This window comes from Nannobrachium achirus, assembly GCF_963921795.1.
Source record: "Nannobrachium achirus genome assembly, chromosome: 17".
NCBI lineage: Eukaryota > Metazoa > Chordata > Actinopteri > Myctophiformes > Myctophidae > Nannobrachium > Nannobrachium achirus.
Window position 1 is genome coordinate 14698246 of NC_137824.1, and position 25470 is coordinate 14723715.

The window sequence follows — 25470 nt, forward strand, 5'->3', positions numbered from 1 at the left end:
GTATGGGCATTTGTTTTGAAATGCAACGTTTCTGTCATTTGAATTGAAACAAGTTACTTAATCTTGTTGTCCAAATTCAACACAATAGAATGTAGCCCACACACCTCTCCCTTTTACACTGTAAATAGCGATTATTTCCCTTTCTTCTTTCTTTTCTTTTTCTTCTTTATGACTATTATTTGTTTATTTTGCTCTGCAAAGTACTGTGTTCTATCCGTCTGTCATTCAATGTTATATGACATAATAAAGGTTTCCATGTGTAAATAAGCTGCAGAGCTACTAGGATCTCCTTTTAATTGACCTTAATTGTACCAGTGAACTGTACCTTCCTGAAACTGTAGGCCTACCTTTCCCTATGCAACCTACTAATAAAGTCTTCAATCAATCAATCAATCAATCAATCAAGCTATAGTTTAAACGTTTTATGTGAGTATTAGACCTATATATCATCAGATTCAGTGGTGGACAAAGAACTCAACAAGTGTAGGTTTACTCCTGGTCAAAAACTACTCAACTGCAAGTGAGAGTTTCTCTGTCACATATGTACTGTAGTTGAATTAAAGAAGCCTTCTATATGCACTGCTGTATTCAAATGTAGACATAGATTTCCCACCAAAAATCTAAGAATCTCCAGAAATGTCCCCCAAATACCAATGGTGAAAATAGCAGCTCACCACGAGTCATATCAAGATGTGCTGTGAACTTGTAGATCTCCCATTTTCACTATTATGAAATATATAATTAAATACAATTGTGTACTTTCCCCCCTTTCTAGAAATGTAGTGGAGTCAAAAGTAGGCCTAATATCTTTGAAAGGTAGTGGAGTTAAAGTCATAAGTATAAAACTAATACCAAATCGAAAGGTGCAATTCCGGGGATTTGCAAGTGTGGTTGCAAATACATTTATATTATAGGCCTATACATTGTGATGATGAAGCATCAACAGTCAGGGACGTGCAGAAAATGTTAGAGATTTCTAAATTTCTAAAAGGGCCTTTTGGTGAAAACATTGAAAATAGCAGACCTCCAAGCTCACAACGTGTCGCACGTTGTGAGCTCGGAGGTCGTCTATTTTCGATGCTTGACTTCTACACATTTCTTGATTTCAACATAAGATGCTGCATTCAAGTTCAGGAGAGTTTGGACAAGGCATGTCTCTTGAATGCTGCCGTCAGGTATGGCATGGAAAGAGGGCATTTGCATTTCTTTCACCATAGTAAAAACAGCATTCATGGTCTGGAGAGGGCACTTTTTACAGATCGATAAAGGGCAGGGAGTCGAGCCCCCTTTGATGTCTATGTATGCAAGTTCCTGACAACAGTGTGTGAAGCATGACCAAAAAAGCTTCACTTTTACGTTTGTGCAAAAGTTTACAAAAAGCAGGTTCATTTTGCTCGGACCGAGAACAATATAGTGTGTTGCCTAATATAGCAACCACTACAAATAACTTAGTAAAGTACAGCCTACTAAAACAAAATGCAGACTACTAGTAAATGTACTTTGTTACTGTTCACTGCTATGTATCATCACCACAGGCATTATGCTGAGCACTGGTGTGTGTTCAGGGGAAGGGGTGGGTGTGTGCCATGCTATGTCATGGAATTTGACAAATGTTGGGCTGATCCCAAAAGCTGACCCCCTTGACCTAAAAAAATAACAGCATGCTTCTTCTTGAAGCCGTGCAGTAGATCACAAAGCACTGATTAGTGGCCTACCTCACCTGCATTTTAAAAAGTGAGACATCTGCAGAAAAGAGGGGTTTCCCATAGCCATATTTCACGCTGTCAACTTGCTGGGAGCCGGTTGTTACATCATAACATTCAGCTGGAAGTGCAGGATGGATGCAGTTTTTACATGTGAACATGCTTTAGTCTTGCTTTGCAGTTTCTACTTTCTACTGGGGTGGGCGATATGGAGATAAATATCGTTGAGACAATACAATGTCTCCACAATATGCCTTTTCAGATATATCGTATATATTGTGATACAATAAGGGAGCCTTATAAAAAATCCTGTTGAATTATTTGTTTTTACAGAGATTCATTGCAGAATTCAATTTAAACCTGCATTTTGGTCTAAATCAGTAGTTCTCAAACTCAAGTCAAGGTCTCCCCACTCTTGACAGTATACAAATGAAACCAAATGGACCTTTAAGGGTCAATTTAGACCCCACTTTGAGGACCACTGTTACCCTGTAGGTGGTTGTTGTACTTGAAAGTAACTTGAAAAATAACCATTGAAACAAACATTTTTTCCATATTGCCAACCCCTACAATAGCCTAATAGCACCTATGACAGTCGGTGGGGGGGATTTGGGGTCATTTTCCAAGGAGGCCCTCTATCCGCAGCCTCCATGGGAGCTAACAGATAGCAGTCCACAGCCACAGACGTATTCTAGGAAAACCCTTGATCCTTCCGCAGCATGATTTATAGTTAGGAATAGGAACCAAATGGTTCCCTATAGGGGCTGGACGGTGTACACATGATGGAACCAAATGGACCCACCAGGGATATTATGGGTCCATTTGGTGCATTTGTATCTGTCGCTTTTGTACTTCATTACCGAGAAAACCGGATTACATGCATAATAAAAAATGAAGTGGATTCTGCCATGAAATAAACTAGACCCAGTACATCATTTGGGGAAAGTGAAATGCTGCATTAAATTAAAACCCTTGAAGTAATGGTATCCTACTAGGTATCCTTACGGAGTTGCCCGCACCAATGCAACTAGTCGCAACTCCTTGCAACAAAACAGTTTTACAGACAATGCAAGTCCTTGCAACTGCCATTGGGCGTAATTGTTGCAAGAGTTGCATTGGTGTGGAGTGGCCTTAACAGTGTGTGTACACACAGTGTCTATGTATTTTTTATTTCAAATGGTGCATAAAGTTCAGAATCACTGAACTAAAGGGCCCGGGTCTGTTACGATTGACCAGCGCACACACATACACACACATCACACACAGAGAGAGAGATGGGTCAGTAAAAGGTCTTGGGTTAGGTCTGTAAAGCCCATATATCACTTGTTCACCTTTAAGACATCACGGCATTATTCTCCCCAAGTCACCATAAAGGCAGCTTAAAGAGGGGGGGATCGCTTGATGATGTCACCCTCTATACACTGGAGGCGGGTTAAGAGGCCAGCGCTGACCGACAACCGGACACTCGGGAACAACAAAGAGGCACCAGTTTATTGCCTTTCCCAAGAGGCACTGGCGTCAGCGCCGCCCCATAAAGAGACGCTTCCCACTGGGACCCTGCACCCGCTGTCACCCTCTCTGACTGCAGCCCACCCAACCCCCCCCCCCCCCCCCCGCACCCTTCTATTCTGCAGGGAGACTGTCCCGGGATGCCTATAGCATCTCCTTGACAACCACCACCGACTGTGTCTCTGTGTGTGCGTGCGTGCGTGCGTGGTTCCAGAAATGTTGTGGGGTTAATCACATTAACCGTGGCATCCATATTTTTGGACAAACTTTCTTTTACTTAAAAAAATGTGTTTCATTAATACACAGCAGCATAGAGATAGCCAATGTGCCAAGCTCACAACAACGCATCACAACGGGACGCGTCATGTGCTTGCCTGCTATTTTGGCAGTTTGGCAGTATGATGAAGTATATATAGGGCTCTAGTCAAGGGGTCTTCAACAGGGGGTCCGGGACTCCTAGGGGGTCCTCAGAGTTACTACACGGGGTCCTCCAAGTCTTTGTGAGACAGAAACCTTTTTTTGTCATTTTTTTTATGAACCACTTGAACCCTAGCATCCATATTCTGGGAACTTTAGCCAAAAATAGCAGATCTACAAGCTCACAACGCCTCGCGCTGCGAGGCGTTTGTGAGCTTGTAGATCGACTATTTTCAGCAAAGAGTTCAGCAAAGAGGTTTGGTGTAGAGGGGAAAAAGAGCACACTAAGTACAGAGTGAAAGGTCAAGTTTATTAGGCCTAAGTATTGACGGTTCAAGTGGTTAAATATCTGAAAACACAAATTGACATGAATCCAAAATACTCTGATGATTGTGCTGTCAAACTAAACTATATGGAATCTACGAAAAGGTTGTGGGGGTCCCTGCTTCATCTCTCTCTCAACTAAGGGGTCCTTGGCCTGAACACGTTAAAAGCCCCTGGCTTAAGTGATTAAAGTAGACACAGCAGAGGTGAAGGGCAGAGGAAGTGGACTTCAAAATAAAGGCTCTCTAAACAAACAATTCTGAGATGACCGTCCCACTGTGTGTGTGTGTGTGTGTGTGTGTGTGTGTGTGTGTGTGTGTGTGTGTGTGTGTGTGTGTGTTAAGAGAGGTATATAAACCTTTCACACCAAACACAAAAGGAAGCACAGCTGTGAACACATAGGACTGTCACTTTGACATGGACACCAATTTTCTCACAGGCAAACCACCATTCTGATTACATTCTTTATTTCATCATCTCTTATTTACAAATGCACAGCAACAAACATTAACAACCCATACTTTTCAATTTAAGTTATAATATCTCTCTCTCTCTCTCTCTCTCGCTCCTTTGTTTAGTTTTTTCAAACGTGACAACAGCAGAAGAACGACTTCTTCACACGGTCTCTTCTTCAGTTTTTTTAAAGTGCATCAGAAACGACGAGACCTCGCGGTATTATAAAAGGACGATGAGTTCAGTAAGGTATCGGTCGAAAGTCCGGTTACTGGCCAAGCGAGGCTCACAATAATCTTGCAGCAACAGCCCACGGTTTAAAAAAACCGAATCATTATTTTGGACGATTCAGTCAATGTCATCACTAAACACAATAATAGGATTCTGTTTTCATAGGCCACTGAAAATGAGACAATTCAATGATTACAGTTGTTACACACAGATGATGAGTGAGACCTCAAGCACACGTTTTTGGAACATTTTGATAGATTAACATACTGTACTAAAAGGCTTTCATATGGAGAGCTGATGAATGGCGGGTCTCTATGCAGTGCCCTGTAGCCTGCACAGGACACTGTTAGATGTGCATGGAGGTAGTGTGTGTGTGTGTGTGTGTGTGTGTGTGGGGGGGGGGGGGGGGGGGGGGGTCATCCTGTTGTTCTGAATGTAGCTCTTTATCTAATGAGACCTCATGTATTCAAGAAAATGTGCACACGTTATTAACGTTTAACATTGATGTAGGGCTTCAGCAGAGCTGAATGATGCCCCAGCACGTACTGAAAACAATACAAAAAGATTGAGATAGAGTTCATGAATACCCGCATACACAAAGAGACAAGCTCTTTAAGACATAAACAAACAAAGTGTGGACAAACTGTAAAACTGACCTATAAAGTTCCATCACCTCCAGAGGGCTGGAGCTGGGGTGGAGCGAGGCACTTTGGGCCCGGGAATAAGTGTAGCACTTGGTATTTTGGAGCCCGCAGCAGCGGGGGCCTCCGGGCTCGCCGTCTTGGCGGCTTTGCTCCGGGCCGCGGATATGACGGCGGTGCGGATGGTCTTGGCCGTGGCGGGGGACGGACTGTGGGAGGCGGCGGCGCGAGGCTGGGACGGGGCCTGGCACTCCGAGTTCGGGGCTACTCGTTTGGACACGCGGAGGGGGCTCCCTCGGACGAAGGGCGGCTGGGGGCTGCCCGGGACCTTCCTGTCCGGCACCGTTCGGTCTGAAGTCCTGCGGGTCAGGGTGGATTCTCCGGGCGACGTGTGCGGCTCGCCCGCCGACTGCGTCCTCTCCCTCGCGCTGTGGCTTCGCTTGACCTCCGCCTGGGCGCCGGCGGGCCGCGAGATGGGAGAGGTGCGCATGGGGATGCTGCGAGGAGAGGCCAGGCGGCTGATGGGGCGAGGAGGCGTGACGGGCGGCTCGGCCGGGGCTTGGACTCTGTTCGTGGACTCCGTCTTGGAGCGAACCCGGGGAATGCCGGTGCTACTAGAAGGCGACGTGCGTGAAACAAGGCCTCTCTTGGCTCCTACTCCACTACGCACGGGTGTCTTGGCGGTCCGAGAAGGAGAATCCCCCTTGGGTGTCGGAGACGTCGAGACGGCCCCCTCTCTAAAGTCAGCGTCCCTCTCTTTCCTCCACTTGGAGCAGAGGCTAGGCGCCGGTCGTGGGAGCGGGGATGTCGGGCGTGACAAGGCGTCGTACGATCGCAGGCCTTTCACCAGAGTGTGGCACTCCAGCGTCTCGCCCACGCGAGTAGCATACGACGTGTCTTTCTCGCTCTCCCCATTGGGAAGGTCGGGGTACTCCTGCGCTCGCTGCGGGCTCAGCTCTGGCAGACTGGAAGGCGTCCAGCTCTCCACGGGCGTGCGGGGCGATTGCATGTCTGTCTGCCTTGTTAGCCCTCCTTCAGGCGTAAGGCTCAATTGGAGAGCGCTAGGTTTAGCAGCGGGCTGGCTCGGTTCCTCTCTCTCCTCTGGCTGCGTGTGTGTACCAGCTGGAACATCTGTGACCATGAAGGATTCTGACTGGCTCTCCGAGGCCTGGCGAGCTGAAGGGACAGCCCTGGTATCACGATGAGACAGCATTCCTGCGATATGAACAACAGAGTTTGGTGCAGACTCGTTAACTGAAGCGTCTTTGGACTTAGTAGTCTGTGGCCGGCGAGTAGTGTCTGATACAGGCTGGCCAAATCTGTGTATGAGGGCAGAGTTCTGGCTTTTAACACTCAGGGTAGTAGTCGTATCAGTGGTGGCAACAGTGACAGTGCTGGTACAAGAACCGGAGGAGGATTCAGTGGTCATTACAGAACGCTGTGTGTACTGCGGGATTTGAGTCACTTCATATTTAGGTCTGTGTGTTTGTGTAGTAGTAGCCACTTCACACAGACTTTGCGAAACATAAGAAATGATGTCCGTCCTCTGTTGCGAGACCTTGAAGCAAAGCCCGTGCTGACTCTGAGATGGACTGACTTTAGCAAAGTGTGAGGCCTGTACTGCTTCCACATTGTGGCCGTCTGCACGGTATTGATCGGTCTGTGTCCTGCTATCGGCGGGGGGAGGAGCTTCCCTCTTGCTCAACGGAGAATTAGTACAAATCCCAGGAGGAGCAGTGTGATGGTCGAGGACAGTGTCATCGGTTGACGTGGGACTGCTGCCCAGCTCTGGGAAGTTGCTATTATGGGCGGATGAACTCTGCAGCGTGGTGGATGATGAAGTCTGCAGGTGGGCGGTGTAGTTGATGAGGTGGTGCGAGTGCCTGCGGTGCTCCGAGCTCCTCAGGCTCCGTCGGCTCCAGGTGTAGCTCAGGTTCCTCTCCAGCAGTCTCTCCAGGTCGTCCTGGCTCTCGTCGCCGCCGCGAGGCTCCCTCTCCCTGGCCGTGGCCGGCCTCAGGCCCAGCTCCAGCCCTGTGCACAGGGCCACGGAGCGACGCTTCTCCCCGATCTCACGCTCGCGCTCGATCCGCCTCTGTTCTTTCAGCTCCCGCTCTGCGTTCTCCTGTGTGGAACAACAAGGAAGTAGGGCGGTCACGATTATGACATTTCTTTTTCTTTTTGGCTTTTATGCCTTTATTGATAGGACAGTAGACTGACAGGAAATGCGGGGAAGAGATGGGGAGTGACATGCGGCAAAGGTCGTCCGGATCGGGAATCGAACCGGTGACGCCGTCAGGCATCAATGCCTATGTGGTATGCGCCTGGACCAGTAGGCCAGCGGGCTCCGCACAATTATGACATTTTACATGACGATTAATTGTCACTCAAATAATTAGGCCTAAGTATCGCAATTAACGATTTAATTTGTAGTTGACAATTACATTTCTGTTTGGCTTTGAAGTTGCACATGGCAGATATGACACATAACCTAAATACAAAGAAATGACATATTTGACAACTTTAAAACAAAAAACATTGATAGTGGAAATGGCCGATCTATAAGCTCACAACGCGTCGCGATGATGCAACGTGTTGTGAGCTTGTAGATCTGCTATTTCCACAATATATATATATATTTTTAAATATATAATATAAATATATACATTTTTCAACATAACATAAATTATTTGTATTATGTCAAATAATTGCGATAAGACGATTATGTAATATTGTGACAGGCCTACAAGGAAGGGCATCATTTGACTATGTGCCTCGGGACAATCTATATCTTTCAATCAAACATTTGCATCCATATTGAACCTGCTGCACTAACTGTCCTGTTTGGTTGCTTCGAATGCTCTCTCACTCTGCCGTACACTGTCCAGCAGACTCTCATGCTCGGTACACTTGTATCCAAAAGAATTATTTTAACAGAGTGGATGACCTCTGTTATTTTGTGTTTCACCAGATGGCTTAATGAGCTCATATAACTACTGTATGTCATAATCTATCACTATATATTTGTTATTTTGTATTTTAACTGTTTGTATGTCTACCTTTGGCTTCGGCTGTAATAAAGTTTGATTGATTGACTAATATATTTGGAGTGGCTGCCTTGCAATAAACAGGACAGTCTAGCAACATTCGAATACATCTGGGGTCCTATACCAGCGCATCTTGACTCTGTATGACCGCTACAATTTTAATAGCTTCATGGTGTCAAATGTTGTATTTTCCTATGTTCAAGCTTTGTACTTCTGTATGATAGGTTATTTACTCGTGTTTTATATGCATTCTGGTCTGGTGTGTGTTTGTCCTGTTATGTCTTGTCGATGTCTTGTTTGTATTGTTCGTAATGTCTTTCAAAAAATGTAATAAAAAGTAATATATATATAAAAAAAAAACATTTGCATCCGTCTATGGGTCTGACCTGGACGGCTCTTTGGAAACGGTGGCAGAAGGAATGGAAGACGCGACAGGCCTCCTCCAGTTTGAAGGTGTCGTCCTCGCAGAAGAACTCCACCAGGGCCTGACTGGACATCCTCATGCCCTCCACCTCGTCCTCCGCCTCCTTCAGACGCTCTTCTGCCATCTGAACACAAAGGGAAATCACAAAGGATTCATCCAATTCTTACTTAGCATAGCAGTGATTTTACCATAGTTGCTGCCGTTTTTGCTTAATGCTTGTATCTCTCTTTCCCCCCATCTCTCCCTCCCGCGACCTGGCGTTTGCCAACAGGTCTGTAGATGCAGAATAGACCCAAATTTAGGAGAACATTTTTAAATCAAATCTTTGCTTGTGGAGGTCCCTGTTATATTTTGAGATGGGGGTCCGTACATATGTATTTGGCCATGTCAAGGACCCCCAAAATTATATTATTTGAACTTGTTTTTATTTGACACGATAAATAAATTGTAACTGAACTGAACTGAAATTCTACACTCCGGTCCATGGGAGACCAGAGTACTTCTGGTTTTCCAGCCTACCAGGAAGTTGATTTCCTTATCATACTAGCTGTCTACTCAGGAAGCAGTGGGACCTGGAGCTACCACCAGCTGAACACAATTGGCAACACAGAAGACGGGGAGTAAAACGTTCCCAGCGAACCAAACAGTAAACAGCAGATTTACTGTACAACACTGTGAACACAAATCCTGCCATGTTAAACCCATTTAGAACAGGTACAAATTATGATGTATTATTATTTAATGCTTTAACTATTGAAAAATAGCAGGTGCCGCACTGCGAGCTTGTAGATCTGCTATTTTTGAAAATTTTTGAAAATTATAATTTTGACCCGATTCTATAAATGTCTTTTGAATCCTTCTAAGATTTTTTGAAAAACCCATGTTTCTATGTCAGCAATCTGGCCAGCCATCGTCAAAGAAAAGATCCTTTTCACTTAACTGGAGCTCAGTTAGTCTGTTCTTGAGAGACTACTGTGTCAGTGGTTCTCAAACCTTTTCATGTGAAGGACCCGCAAAATGATATTTATTTGGCCACGGACCCCCATCTCAAAATATTTAGTTCCAGGGACCACCCAGAGGCAAAATTTGAGTTACAAACGTTTGCTTTGAAAATACATATATTCAAAGATTTGCACACATTTTTACGACTTTTTCAAAAACAGCAGATCTACAGGCTTGCAGCGCGGCACTCGGTGCCGCGCCGTGAGCTTGTATATCTGCTATTTTTTCACTGATTAAAGCATTCAATAATTCTAGGCCTAAATGGGTTTAATTAAACTCTGGTAGTATAACAATGGACCAAACTGCAAATTAGTGCATATAGCCAATCTACAAGCCCACAATGTGTCTCGATGCGACACGTTGTGAGCTTGTAGATTTCCACTACTTTATTATTTTTTTAATGTTTGAAAATGTATTAATCCAAAGCATCAGTGTCATCATTTTAGATTTTAGCTATTAAAAAATAGCAGATAGGCCTATACAGGCTCATGAACTGTATTTTTTTAAATCGTGAAAATGTGTGCAAATCTTTGAATGTATACAGGTACATTTTAATTTTTTCAAGTGAACATTTTTCAACTTACATCTTTGCTTCTGGGGGTCCCTGGAAATAAATAGTTTGAGATGGGGGTCTGTGGCCAAATACATATAATTTTGGGGGTCCTTGACATGGACAAGTTTGAGAACCACCAGGTTTTTCACAATTTCTTTTGTAGAATCAACCTCAGGTCTTGATGGGTTAACATATTTCAACATGGCAAACGATTATGAAAACGATTATGCAAAAATAACATTTGATTATCTCAAATAATCACGATTAGGCGATTATTATGTAACATCATTGTGACAGCTCTGGCTGTGTGTGGGTCAGCAGACGGGTGTGTTTACCCCATTCAGAACGGGTACAAATTATTGTGTATTATTATTTTATGCTTTAACTATTGAAAAACAGCAGAGTGCCGCGCTGCGAGCTTGTAGATCTGCTATTTTTTGAAAAATCGTGAAAATTTGAATTTTTACCCGATTCTATAAGTGTCTTTTGAATCCTTCTAAGACTTTTTGAAAAAAACTATGTTTCTATGTCAGCAACCTGGCTTAGCCATCGTCAAAGAAAAGGTCCTTTTCACTTAACTGGAGCTCAGTTAGTCAGTTAGTTCTTGAGAGACTACCATGTCAGTGGTTCTCACGTGAAGGACCCCCAAAATGATATGTGTTTGGCCACGGACCCCCATCTGAAAATATCTAGTTCCAGGGACCACCCAGAAGCAAAATTTGAGTTACAAATGTTCGCTTTAAAAATACATACAAGTCAAAGATTTGCACACATTTTCACGACTTTTTCAAAAATAGCAGATCTACAAGCTCGCAGCGCGGCACTCGGTGCCGCGCTGTGAGCTTGTATATCTGCTATTTTTCACTGGTTAAAGCATTCAATAATTCTAGGCCTAAATGGGTTAACATACCTCCAGGAAGGGAAGTGTATGTTGCTGGATCTCTGCATCCGCCTGGGTGTTGACACTGAGGGCCAGCAGTCTGCTCTGCAACCTGGACAGGTCCTCCAACACTGACTCTTCACACAACCTGGGCAGAAAGAACCACAATGGATTATTCGCACTATATCAGGGGTGGGCAATTTTAATGATGGAGAGGGCCACTATATTTCCACACTCACTCCAGAGGGCCACATTGCATATTGCTGCATATGTCATGCATATATGACATATATGCATACTATATGCATGTTCTATTTGTCTGTCATTCAATGTTATGAGATACTTAAATGGTTTCCTGTTGAAATAAGCTTAGTCTTTTCATGGATCTCCTTTTAGTAGACCTTGTACCAGTGAACTGTACCGTCATGAAACTGTACATTTTCCTATGCAAACTTCTAATAAAGCCTTAAAAAAAAACTATTATGTCATACAAAAGACGCAAAAATAGCAGATCTACAAGCTCAAAACCTGTCACAGCGCGACACGTTTTGAGCTTGTAGATCGGCTATTTTTGCTTCTTTTGAATTGGAATCCTGAAATGTAACATTTTGATTTAATGTCGAATGCATTTAGTTATACTCATGTTAACTTTATGAACTTAAATACAAATATGTTGGACATAAAAAATAATAATAATAATAATACTATACTAGGCTACTAATATAGACTGAAGTAAAGCAATAATATATCAGTATTCCTATATTAACCCTTCCAGTGCCAGCCCCTAGAGGGCGCCAAAGAATGCCAGGGTATCTCCCATAGGCGAGTGCATTAGCATCCGGGGACTCACGTTGCAGTGACGCGCGTGCTCACGTTCGTGCACGTCATGAAAAGGTCCCGGATGAAAATGGCTACAAAATAGCTATTAGCTTTTTCTCATTTAAAAGATCATTTTTCGGCGATTTCGCCGTAAATAAACCTCGCGCCGCCTCCCTAAAAACACAATCCAGAGAAAATGACCTTCAAAGATGTGGGTTTGCATTGGATTCGGCGGCGATTCGCGGCGGCGTTACTCGTTTACGGCCGGCCGGGGGGCGGCCGGATCTCGGTCACTGGATGGAAAATTTAGGCCGGGGCTTCAGTAGGCCTTGGATCATTTTATTCATTTCATTAAAAAAGCCGCATTAATTCGGGATCGGCACACTGGACGTCGTACCGCCGGCGGCGCCGAACATTCGGTGAACATTGGGGGGCTCAAAAATGTATTTTAAACCATTTTTAATGGAATATATCGTCGGACCATGTAAAATGGCTCGCTGGAAAGCGTAGGACGAGCCAGGACCACCCACGGCTCTACAAGCAGCTCAGGGTAAGTAAAATAATAAAAAATAAATTGTATTGGATTGAAATAAAGCCGAACTTGTTCGGGATCGGCACAATAAGAGTTAACCTGAGGGCCGCATTAAGTGACCCCACACACATGTGGCCCCCGGGCCGCCAGTTGCCCATGTATGCACTATATCCTCGCGGTCAGGTGGAAACCTTGCATACTGTAGGCCTGTCACAATTATTACATAATCTTCTAATCGCAATTATTTGACATAAACGCCATTATTTTGTCATAATCGTCAATTGTTTCCATGTTGAAAAATTTTCATATATTTAAAAACATAGTGGAAATAACAGATCTACAAGCTCACAACGCGTTGCATCATGACTATTTCCACTCTCAATGTTATTTTTTAAGTATAAAGTTGTCAAATATGTCAGTAATCTCTATGTGTCATATCTACCATGTGCAACTTCAAAGCCTACAAGCCAAACAGAAATGTAATTGTCAACAACAAAAACACAATTAAATCATTAATCACATTTTTTTAAGTACAATTAATCGTCATGTAAAATGTCATAATCTTGAATTACTTAAAGGGGGCGTGACACGGCCAAAACAGCTAATTATGGCTATCAAATTAGCCAATTTTTTTAACTCATCTGCTGCCATTTAACAATACCTTCGTACTCCAATCCTGCCATGAGTCTCCATAGACTTCCATGTAATCAGTAGTGCACGGATAATGCACACCCATGCCTAGATCATGCACCACGTGTGTCCACATTGCTCACAGCTTTCAAACAAAAAAATCAGAATGGAAATCCGTTCAGGCATTCATGAGTTAACAGCCACTATGTTTTCCTATAATGTAAACAAAAATGGCTGCCATGCTTGAAAGATGGGGTTGCTATGGGGGTTAAACATGCGATTTCGCGATCGCTATCATGCCTACTAACGTTTTTGGGGTCCAAAAAAAATTTTTTTGAAAAAAAAATTTTTTTTTTTCAAAATGGCGGCCATTCTCGGGTTCCTCGGGCGTGGCAGGGTGGGACATCGGGAAATTCTCGGGTTCCTCGGGCTTGGCAGGGTATGAGTTAATGATGTCATGTACCCCCATGTTAAATTACCCAATCAAATTAATTTATTGTAGTTACTGTACTGAAAGTAGTACTTTCTGTACAGTAACGGCAATACATTATTTTGATTGGGCTAATATGGGGGGAGGGGCGGAGACTCGCGGAGTCGAGTATCCATATCATTATCTTTTGAAACTGCCCCAAAAAAAGCTGTCCGAGGCGTGTTTCCGACTTTCTAAACCAACTTTAAAACTATCAGTTCTAGGGGTAAAAATTATACACCATTCGCTATAAAATGGTAAAAAAGTACATGTCTTCTTCAAAAAAAGGTGTCAGAGATTCGTTACGAGGGTCAACACGCTTCTCCCCGTCTAAGGGACGGTTTTGTCGGCCATACCCTGCTGTGTCTTCCGCTAAACCTGACTGGAGGACCTGGCCGGGACGCGAGTTTCTAAATTCTAGGCGCACTGGGGGAAAACCGCGCCCGCACGGCTGAACTGGAGGTAGGGAGGCGAGTTTCTAAACTCTAGGCGCACTGGGGGAAACACCGGAGCAACCGTAGAACGAGGGACCAGCGATCTCCTCCTCCTCTCCTCCGCAGAGGAGGTCCGCGGCTCATACACTGTGTGTGTGTGTAGCCTGTGTGTGTGTGTGTGTGTGTGTGTGTGTGTGTGTGTGTGTGTGTACACACACAATAGCTCTCGCAAATAGCCGTGCGGTTCAGCGCTAGCCACGCTACACGCTAACAACAAGGTTGTGTGCGGCACCGCACAACGGACGAAGTATACATTGCGCGGCACCGCACGACGGACGAAGTATACATTCACTACTAACTGATACGGCCCCGCCTCCTTTTCAGACTGTTTGAAGAAACACCACGTGACCTACTGTATCATAATGTTAATTTTCGGCCGGTGTCGCCACTCCTTTAAGCAGTTTCACAAATATGGATATACTAGGTTTCTACCTGACAGTGACGATATTTAATTTAACTTTAGTGCCATTAGCTTTTCTATACATCTTTGTCAGGTTTCTTATGTGCAGAAAGCAAACGTCGGCAAAGTTAACACAAGTTCGCAGTTTTAGCACTCTTCCGTTCTGATTTGGAGAGCATGGAAGAAGAAAGGTAATAGAAACCGCATGCCAACTCTCCAGCAGAGATAGAATACTGGCTCAGATTATCAATGCAGTCATGACCCACTTTCATGCTGCCAGATCCCTATTGCTAACAGCTGGACATAAAGCACTGATAGAGAAATTCAACAGAGCTACGCTGTAATGTTGTGTTTTAGCAGTCAGCTGGAGTGCACTGACGTTATTGAGTAATGTGCTGGTTCTCAACGTCAGGTCCGGGGACCCCCAGGGGATCCAAACGGACCCTCGTGGGTCTGTGCCTTTGGGAGTGTACAAATGGAACCACATTTGTACACTCTCAGAGTTAAATTAACACTTTTTTACAGTGTAGTTTTAGGGTCCTTTGTACACTCTGAGTTACAGAATCCATAAGGTACCGTTGGCACTATAGGGCTGCACACCATAATCGATCGTTTATCAGCATCGCAATTTTAACAAAATACTTGTATCGCAAAATAAATTATTTCACTTAGGTCAAGAATCCAACAATCCACATATAAAGGATGTTTTAGTTTAGGTTAGAAGAACATTGCAGTTGTACAAGCCAAGTGCAATGTTCTCAGTAAAACCATGTTGTTTGAATGGAAATAATCAATTTCATTCTCCCCACTTCCCCCCCAGTGTGCATACAGCACGCTATTCATCGTCTGGGATTTATGTACGCAGCAAACCACAGGCAGAAAGCCATTCAAAACGGTATATTTCACTATTTGTTTCCTTATCGCGAGTCATACTGTCATCACAACATTTAACAATGTTATCACATATCACCCGTTTTCCTAATATCGTGCAGTCCTAGTTTGAAATTGGAACCCTGGTATAAGCCCCAGACGAGACATTGAGAAACATTGGGGTAACTCATGCATGTTTCTATGTTGATTTCGTAGAATAAAACTATGACGTAAAATGTTCGTTGAGTATCTTTTTTCACTGATGAAAACTAAATAAATGCTATGATGACTAAAACTATGACTAAATATACTGTACATTTTGTCAACAAATTAAAACAAGTAGACTAAAATGTCAGGGAGGGACTAGAGTAGGGCTGGGTTCGGTAACCGCCGTACCGCCGTATCGCGGTATACCGCGGCCTACCGCGGTGTCAGGGTCCTTACCGCGGTCAAAAAAAGACAAAAAATAGGCTATTTTTATTGAGAACGAGCGAGTTTTAAAACGGGGGAGTAGCGAGGACCGCATGCGCTTCATGCCGCTCTGCTCTGGGCCGCGCACCACATGTTTGGAACAATTGGAAGCTTGGCCCGTCACAGTCTCCGACAGAGAGTGAGACACAGTAGACACTGGAGCAGTGCAGTAGCCTCGGTCAGCAGTAGGTGCATGTTGCAAAGAGTTGTGTGGTGAATCATTGGTGTGGAGCAGCTTAAAACTAGACTAAAGCCCCTTACAGGGCCCAACCAGAACTAGAATCAGAACTTTCCAAAACCAAGAACTTTCAAGAACCTGTGAAGTTCCGGGACCAAGCTCTGCTTACATTTCCATATAACCAGAACTAACCGGAAAAGTCCCAAAATACGTTCCCAGAACTCAAGTTTAGCACTACACCAAGAGCAGGACCTAAAAAAGGTTCCCATAACCTTGTCTGAAACCGGGCCGTGCGCTATGGAAACAAAACCAGAACCAAAGAAATAGGTTCAGGTTCTGGAAAGTTGTGGTTCCGACCTTGTAGTGGAAAAGGGGCCAAACTAAAACATTTCAAATGATTTTCAAATTAAAATATGACATAAGCTAAATGGACTTTTCAATGGACAAAATCAACACTGTTTGGAACCCTGGTAGGCCCCCAGACCAGACATTGAGGAACATTGGGGTAACTCATGCATGTGTTCCAGGGACGTGCTGGCCATTGGGAAAAGCGGGACAACTCCCGAACGGCCGGTTCATTCCCGGCCGGTCCAGGCCGGGCCATTAGAAAAAAATTAAACTGTTTGCACAAAAGTAAACATGTAACTGTTTGCACAAAAGTAGTGAAAACAGCAGATCTACAAGCACACAACGCCTCGCACCGCGAGGCGTTGTGTGCTTGTAGATCGGCTGTTTTCACTAGTTTAAATCATTTTTTAAATGATAAATACAAAACAAACGGTTTTGGACATACAAGGTTTCCACCCGACAACGACAAAATATAACTCATGTAATTGGCCCACTGGCTTGTCACTTGTCATGATCTGAAACGGTATATCTTTGAGTAGCAGCAGCGCTATAGAGAGAGATCTCTCTCTATAGCGCGCAATGAGGGCCTCTACAACTATTTTTCCCGGGCTGAATCAGGGGCCCAGCACGTCCCTGATGTGTTCCCCTCCGGCCTCCATCACAGAACGCTGCATTGATCACATCCATGTTTTTGGGAAGAAGAGACTGACCTGGAGGCGGAGCCAACGTGCCCCAGCTGGCTGGGGAAGGACAGCAGGCTCTGGTCCCGTTTCACTGCTTCCTGCGGAGGACAAGACAAATGATTATTCCAGCTATTGTTGAGGAAGAAGCAAAAGCAAGTCATTTTATGATGGGACTTGTTTGGACTGTGGGACAGTGTGGCTACTCTTCTCTAAACCCATGGTTCTCAACCTTTTCAGGCCTGTGACCCCCAAAATAAAAATATTTGAACTGGGGACCCCCACCCTGACAAGCACTTGGAATTGTAGGTATTACATTCAAAGTGTGTCAGTTCCACAGATAAATACAATGTTCGCCTCTTGCTTACTTAAAGGCCCGGTGACACGCCCCGAAATTATAATAGTATGATACAGTATGACCTACTGTATCGTGGTCTCTCTGAAAACGGTGTGAAATAGTCTGAAACCCATGTCACAGTGTAATCTGCCCCTCGCCCCCCAAGAACAGCTGACCAGTACAGTAAGTAGTCTAAGTACAGTCAATTAATTTGATTGGCTTATAATTGTGCATTCCCACAATGACATCATAAAAATATTAACTCATATTTTAAGATGACTTTTTAAAGTGACAGTACCCCTTTACGTGACAGTACCCCTTTAATATTTCACAGTTTGGCCAGTTTGGTATTAAAACGGTCTTGAAAATCCTTAAATTGTCACTTTATAAATGTACAGATAACCTATATACCATTGAGTGAGACATTTTTATTTTTTACATTAAGCTAATCATCTGCGGACCCCTACTTGGGGTCCCGACCCCAAGTTTGAAACCACTGTTCTAGACAAACGAAAAAAACACTTAATTTGGCACAATAAAGAGTAAACTGCATTGAAAACTAAAACTGAATGGATAGTCTTTACACTCTGGGGGCCTGGGTTCTAAAAAAAAAATTCTGTAAAAATAAAATAAAAAATAAAACTACAGGTTGGGTGCAGATAAACAGCAGCTTTTCCTGAATATGTAATTGGGAGGTGAAACTAATGGCTCCCTAAGCTTCATCTTCAAAAGTTAACAAAAGCCGTTTTAGCAAATGAATAATGCTGTTCCTTTGTGTGTGAATGTGTGTGTGGAGGGGGTTATGTTGTTTCTTTCAAGCACCTGCTCAGTGTTCATGCACGTCTTCTTTCTGACAACCAAACTTCTTACCATGGCCACGAAGTGCAGCAGGTTCATGCCAGGCTTGTTGGCCTTGGTGTCGGCCAGCTTGAGCAGCGAGTTGATCCGGAACCCGGCGGCGTTGCCCGAGTATCCACCCTGCCAGGTCAAAGCACAGGGTCAGACTTCCCAACAACGTCTCACAACATTATGACGCGTTTGAACAAACCAGCCTTTTACGAAACAGGTGGCTGCACGCCGCGGGTCATTGTGCAGAATAAATAGAAACCGTTTCTCCTTTTTATCCCTTAAGAGTTGGACTGAGAGAAAAGAAAGGTGGCACCATGGAGAGGCAAACCCGGGCCGCTAGGGTGGCACACAGGGGTTAAGTTGCCCTGCCCGTCACCATGGAGACTAGGGGCTCAAATCCTCTGCGCTCCAACTAACAGAACATTGTCCGTGGTAGAGGGAGGGAAGCCTCTGTCACTGCACTAGCAACTCAGGTTGTTTGTGGAGCCTGTTGAGGGCAGTGCAGAACCAAGAGGAACGGACTTCCCACACCCACACTTGCTGAGATGAACGATAAGGCCATCACACGCTTAGCACTCTCAATAACAAATGACACTGATCATCCTCTGTATCGTTACTTCGACCTCTTGCCATCGTGGCGTAGATACGGAACCTTGACGTGGCACAAGGTACGGTTTTGCAGGAGTTTGTCCCCTCAGCCATCGCTGCACTAAACAATCTGCTAAGCAAGCGCCCCCGTCGCTAGGATGGTTTTCTGTGAATAGTGGGGACTTGATGATCTGTCTTGTGATGTTTTGTGTTATATGGTTTTGCGTTGTTTTTTTGTGTTGAACAGACTTGTGAAGACAAATTTCCCCTCGGGGACAATAAAGATTATTATTATTATGGAGTGCGTTACGTCCTCCCAGTGAAACTCCTCCTCACTGGCAGGTGAAAAGAAGCGGACTGGTGACGTCACGTGTATTGGAATGAGGGAGACATGGTGTTGCTGACCACGGCTCAAAAATATGAATAAATGGACCGCCCACTGGCCTATCGGTCCAGGCACATACCACATACAGTAGGCTCTGATGCCTGACAGCGTGTCACAGGTTCAAGTCCCGATCCCAACAACCTTTGCTGCGTGTCCCTCCCCATCTCTCACCATTTCCTGTCAGTCTAATGTCCTATCAATAAAGGCATAAAAGGCTGATAAAAGCCCAAAAACATATCTTTAAAATAATAATAATAATCACACCCTTCCTAATGAACCAACTAGTGGTGGTCAGCAGCGATACAGAGACTACAGTACAAGAGGGAATTGGGAATTATCACAACGACTAAACTGGGAGAAATAAAAGATATAAAACCAAAGCATTGGAGGCATACTCACAGCATTCATGTAGTTCCCTGCCTTCAGCACCAAGCGGAGGATGGAGTGCAACTCTGGACAGCTCAGCAGTTCTAGGAGGATATTCAATAATTATATCAATGTTAGCTGACATCAAAGACACTATATGAGTGCAATTTTGGATGACCCTTTCACTCGACTCACTAAGAAAATGTATAATTGAGAATCATCAGAATATGATTGAAAGGAAATTGTAGTCAAATAATGGTCCCGAATGGAAGCATTTACAGAACAAAAGTGGACCCAGAATGGACCGTTGAGGATCTCCATATAAAATGATCCAGGGACGTGCTGGGCCCCTGATTCAGCCCGGGAAAAAGAGTTGGAGAGGCCCTCATTGCGCGCTATAGAGAGAGATCTCTCTATAGCGCTGCTGCTACTCAAAGATTTGCCATTTCAGATCATGACAAGTGACTAGCCAGTGGGCCAATTACATGAGTTATATTTCGTTATTGTCGGGTGGAAACTTGTATGTCCAAAACTGTTTGTTTTGTATTCATCATTTTAAAAATTATTTAAACTAGTGAAAACAGCCGATCTACAAGCACACAACGCCGTTGTGTGCTTGTAGATCTGCTGTTTAACTACTTTTGTGCGACGGCCTTGTATGATGAAGCAGGGCTTTGCTTTGGTTTCTGCCCGACAGTGACGATTTACTTTGTTGGCCGCCCAGCCACCGGCCGGGAATGAGCCGGCCGTTCGGGAGATTCCAAGTTGCCAATGGAAATCTGAAGTTATCTTGTGCACAGAAATTACAACTGTCCGCAGCTGAGCCCAATATTACCTTCTACGGACAATATTATACGCAGCAACTCATAAAGTCTGCCTGCATGCAGAACTAAAGCCCTGTTCTATTTACATTCTGGCTTCACACGTAAACACCGAAATGCAAATAACTCCACATTAACTCAGGCATCCCTATTTTGGGCATAATGTCATTACAGGCAAACACGTTTTATGCTTTTTTCCCTCCAAATATAGCAGATCTATAAGCTCACAATGCGTCAAGATTCAAAACACTGTGAGGTTGCAGATCTGCCATTTTCACTATCTGTCATAGACTAACTATATAGGTCATAAGTGGTTAAACAGGGGAAATGGTCAAGTCATACAGGTGTCATAGTTGCATATAGCGCCCCCTGCTGTTACTTTACCTCTGGCAGCCTCCCTCAGACATCTAGCAGCCACACACAGAGAGGTCACCGCGGGGTCAAACTCCTGCTGCAGGATCATGGCATCCAGACGCAGACGAAAACTACACGAGAGAGAGAGAGTAGAGAGAGAGAGAGAGAGAGAGAGAGAGAGAGAGAGAGAGAGAGAGAGAGAGAGGAGAGAGAGAGAGAGAGAGAAGAGAGAGAGGAGAGAGAAGAAAGAGAGAGAGAGAGGAGAGAGAGAGAGAGAGAGACAGAGAGACAGAGAGAGAGAGAGAGAGACAGAGAGACAGAGAGACAGAGAGAGAGAGAGAGAGAGAGAGAGAGAGAGAGAGAGAGAAATGAGTGTGATCAAATCATCTCTAATAAAGTGAGAATGAAAAGCAAAGAATGTGCCTTTAGTTTAGTGTGTGTGTGTGTGTGTGTGTGTCGTGTGTGTGTGTGTGTGTGTGTGTGTGTGTATTAAAAGAGTAAAATCCTCATTTAAAACCTACATTCCGTAACATTTGTCTTACCCGGGATTCAACCCGGGTCTCCTGCGCGAGAGACCAAACATCTACAGCTCAGCCAAGATGAGGGAATCACGACTTATTGAGATTATCAGCTTCAGGCGGGGCCTCTTGTCAATAGGGATGGGACGATACGCGATATTATCATTCATCGTGATAAAAAAACAACTCACGATAATCGTATCGTGGAGATTTAATTAATCGTGATGTCGTCCTCCATCATGCACTGGGATCAATTCACCTTTTATTTGCCGAGCTGCATATCTGGTACCACTTAAACCCTCTATAATTGGTAAAGGTACTTATAATATACCAACTTGATAGTCTTTTTTTCACTCTCTATCAAATGTCTTTGCCAAAAAATAGCCGATCTACAAGCTCACAACACGGCGCGTTTGCGACGCGTTGTGAGCTTGTAGATCTGCATTTTTTTTTGGCAAATGTTCCGCCCCAGGATAATGGATTTGGATTATCATGATAATATCGTAAATCGCGATTTCTTTTGGCACAATAATTGTGATATGAAATGTTCATATCGTCCCATCCCTACTTGTCAACCACTAGTTGTCTGACACCAGTCTAAATATCTCAATAGAGGAGTAGAGAGACAACCTCCAACCACTGCAGATGTACTAGTTACATTGTATTTTATTTCATTGTGAATAAAGACATTTAAAAGGTTCTGGATCGCATCTTTACAATCTGAGAGTGTACAAATGGATAAATTAGCTGTACTGTGCCTATACAGTAGCAGAAAGATAAGTATAACTTTACCACAACTTGCCAAACAACACAAAAAAGAAAATAGATCAACCAAAGCTATAATTAAGTTAGGCTGTACCGTTGAAAATGAAGAACAGGTCAAGCAGCATTTGTGGACACACGTTAATGAGGCTGTCTGAGCTCTTCTAGGACTAGCCGCAAATTGCAACACTAGATATAAATATGTTGAATCTAGTGTTGCAATTCCTCCCATTGACAGCCAATGCATCCAAACAGTTTTTTGCCATCTGATCGTATTAAACAAAGTCAAACTCTCGCCACAAGTGTTGAACTTTGGATGCGCTCGTCTTCAATAACCCAACGTCCCGCTGCCTCCTGCGTTATATGACATTTAGAACCAGGTGGTACACAGGACCGTTCAGTGATTTCCCACGAGCGCTTCCAAACTCCAATACTTGATTCACCTGAACGGAATTTCTTGACAGAAAGTAGCTCATAATAACATGTCTAGGGTGGATTTTTATGAAACAAACACTTTGCAGATAGAAAGAGGATAATTCAAGCTTTCCATATAGCTGCATTGTTGGTGAGTTTGACATTGTTTAACGGAGTAACAATGAACATGTGCCTTCTGTGTTTCTACTTCTCCTTCTGTGTGGGAGGCGGAGGGTGTAGTCAAGTTGCCGTCCTGTTGGTCGCTTTAACTCTAGGCCTATGGTTGGTGATGACGACCACCACCTTTCTTTTCTTTATTTTTTTATCGTTTCTAGATTAAAAACCTATTTTTGGTTGCCAATACGCGACCCCAACGGCACCTTCCCGCGACCCCCCTTTGGGTCGCGACCCACAGCTTGAGAAACAGCTGCTCTACAGTGACCCGGTTGTAAACGTACCTGGGGACCTCCACCAGCAGCACCATGAAGAGGTCGGGTTCTCCCAGACTTCCACGCTGGCCCTTGAACCTCTTGAGACGGGACTCCTGACACGCGCACACACACACACGTGCACACACACACACACGCACACGCACACACACAGACCAGACAATAAGCATAACATCTGGAAGGCAGCGCAGGGAGAAATATCTCCAAACCCAACATGTCGTTAGCAGTCACTTATAACCCATTAGGCCTAGAATTATTGAATGCTTTAACCAGTGAAAAATAGCAGATATACAAGCTCACAGCGCGGCTGCGAGCTTGTAGATCTGCTATTTTTGAAAAAGTCGTGAAAATGTGTGCAAATCTTTGAATATATGTATTTTCAAAGCGAACGTTTGTAACAAAAATGTTGCTTCTGGGTGGTCCCTGGAACTAAATATTTTGAGATGGGCGTCCGTGGCCGAATACATATCATTTTGGGGGTCCTTCACATGAAAAGGTTTGAGAACCACTGACATAGTAGTCTCTCAAGAACAGAATAACTGAGCTCCATTTAAGTGAAAAGGACCTTTTCTTTGACGATGGCTGGCCAGATTGCTGACATAGAAACATAGGTTTTTCAAGAAATCTTAGAAGGATTCAAAAGACACTTATAGAATCGGGTCAAAATTCTAATTTTCACGATTTTTTTAAAATAGCAGATCTACAAGCTCACAGCGCGCCACCGAGTGCCGCGCTGTGAGGGCACAGAGGGCACCGAGGGCACGCTTAGATCGTGCCCCGCCGATCTAAGCCGCGCTGTGAGCTTGTATATCTGCTATTTTTCAATAGTTAAAGCATAAAATAATGATACACAATAATGTGTACCCGTTCTAAATGGCATAATATCGTTCACCAAAGTCCCTCGTCAGGAAACACTCCACATCAGGCGGGAGATGGCGTAATGGTAAACTCTTGATCATGTTAATGGGGACCAGATGATGGTGTTGGGGGGGGTTTGGTCAGTGTTGTTGCTGTAATGAAGGGCGTTGCCAGCAGTGGACAGAGCACTCAAACCGCCCCTTATGTTACTTGAGCCAAAGTATAGATAGATACTCCTGGGTAAATAACATTCCCTCAAGTTGATCCGTCAAATTTGTACTGGAGTTATAGACTAGTACTGAGTACTGGCATTCCTGAGCACGTAATTTGATCACCCCCAGTGGTTCCGGTAGGAGACACAAAGAGTCTCCTTTGGATACATCTGGATACATTAGGGCACTGGTTCTCAACCTGTGGGTCGGGATCCCCAGGGGGGGGGGGGGGTCCCCAGATTATTTTGTGGGGTCCCCCCAGATGATAAAACTAAATGTGAAACATTGTTTTCTCACTCAACAGTAAACAAACCAACATAAAGTTTAAGTGTATAGAGGGTATCTGAACATTTCTAAAGTGACAATTTAAGGACTTTTTAAGGCCTCCAAAATGACAAATTAAACATTGGCCAAATTCTGAAAATGGCAGATCTACATGCTCACGCCTCGCAACGCATGTAGATCTGCTATTTTCACAATAGAACTGTGTTATTGCGACCGTCAGGGAGCAGTTTACTATGAAAACCTCCACCGGCCGTCCGTCCGTCGGTCGGTCGGTCGGTCGGGTCACACGTCACACGCCACACCTTTGCCCTGCTCATATCTCCGCATCAGTATATAGGGCTTGTTTGTTTATTGTATGACATCACGCCACATCATCAGCTGTGGACTCTGTGATGTCATCGTATCGCATCAGTATATAGGGCTTGTTTGTTTATTGTATGACATCACGCCACATCATCAGCTGTGGACTCTGTGATGTCATCGTATCTCCATATATGGCCATCTCCGTATATGGAGATATAAGTCGTCCATGCCCAAGTATGGGCTGGTGAGGTCAGACTTTGTGTGATGCGTAGGTTATCTCCATATATGGAGATTCAACATTCCAGGCAATGCTCTCTTCCCTGGTGAGAATTGCCCCTTTATATAGGGCTTGTTTGTGTATTGTATGACATCACGCCACATCATCAGCTGTGGACTCTGTGATGTCATCGTATCTCCATATATGGCCATCTCCGTATATGGAGATATAAGTCGTCCATGCCCAAGTATGGGCTGGTGAGGTCAGACTTTGTGTGATGCGTAGGTTATCTCCATATATGGAGATTCAACATTCCAGGTGTAACTATGGCTACCCGTATGACGTGAGAGGTGGAGGTTGTGATATTTGTGGAGATAAGCGACCAACGGTCGCTTATCTCCCGATTAGGGAGTCTTACTGGTATTATACAAAATGTAATGCCTCAACTCTTAGTTCTTGTCAGGGTGGAGGGGGTCCCCAGTTAAAATATGATTATTTTGGTGGTCGCGTCCTGAAAAGGTTGAGAACCACTGCAGTAGGGTCTTTATTACTATCAAATATATCACCATCAAATTATTGTCTCAGGAATGTGACAAAAACAAAAACAAATCCATGAATTCGAGTCTACATGGGGTGAGTAATCGATAGAACAAAGGTCATTTTGGGGGTGAACTACTCCT

General features: G+C 44.2%; 1 protein-coding gene across 1 annotated transcript in view; it reads right to left on the reverse strand.

Moving 5' to 3' along the window:
- Positions 1-5306: 5306 nt before the first annotated feature.
- The window catches only part of fhdc2 (FH2 domain containing 2), a gene marked incomplete at both ends in the record, with an annotated part of 32607 nt that continues 12443 nt past the window's right edge, over positions 5307-25470 (reverse strand). The window contains 8 exons of the mRNA XM_080746545.1: positions 5307-7400; positions 8709-8870; positions 11212-11329; positions 17103-17173; positions 18280-18387; positions 19631-19701; positions 20803-20903; positions 22925-23010. Of these exons, the coding sequence (XP_080602671.1) occupies positions 5307-7400; positions 8709-8870; positions 11212-11329; positions 17103-17173; positions 18280-18387; positions 19631-19701; positions 20803-20903; positions 22925-23010 (2811 nt within the window). The remainder of the gene's footprint in view (positions 7401-8708; positions 8871-11211; positions 11330-17102; positions 17174-18279; positions 18388-19630; positions 19702-20802; positions 20904-22924; positions 23011-25470) is intronic.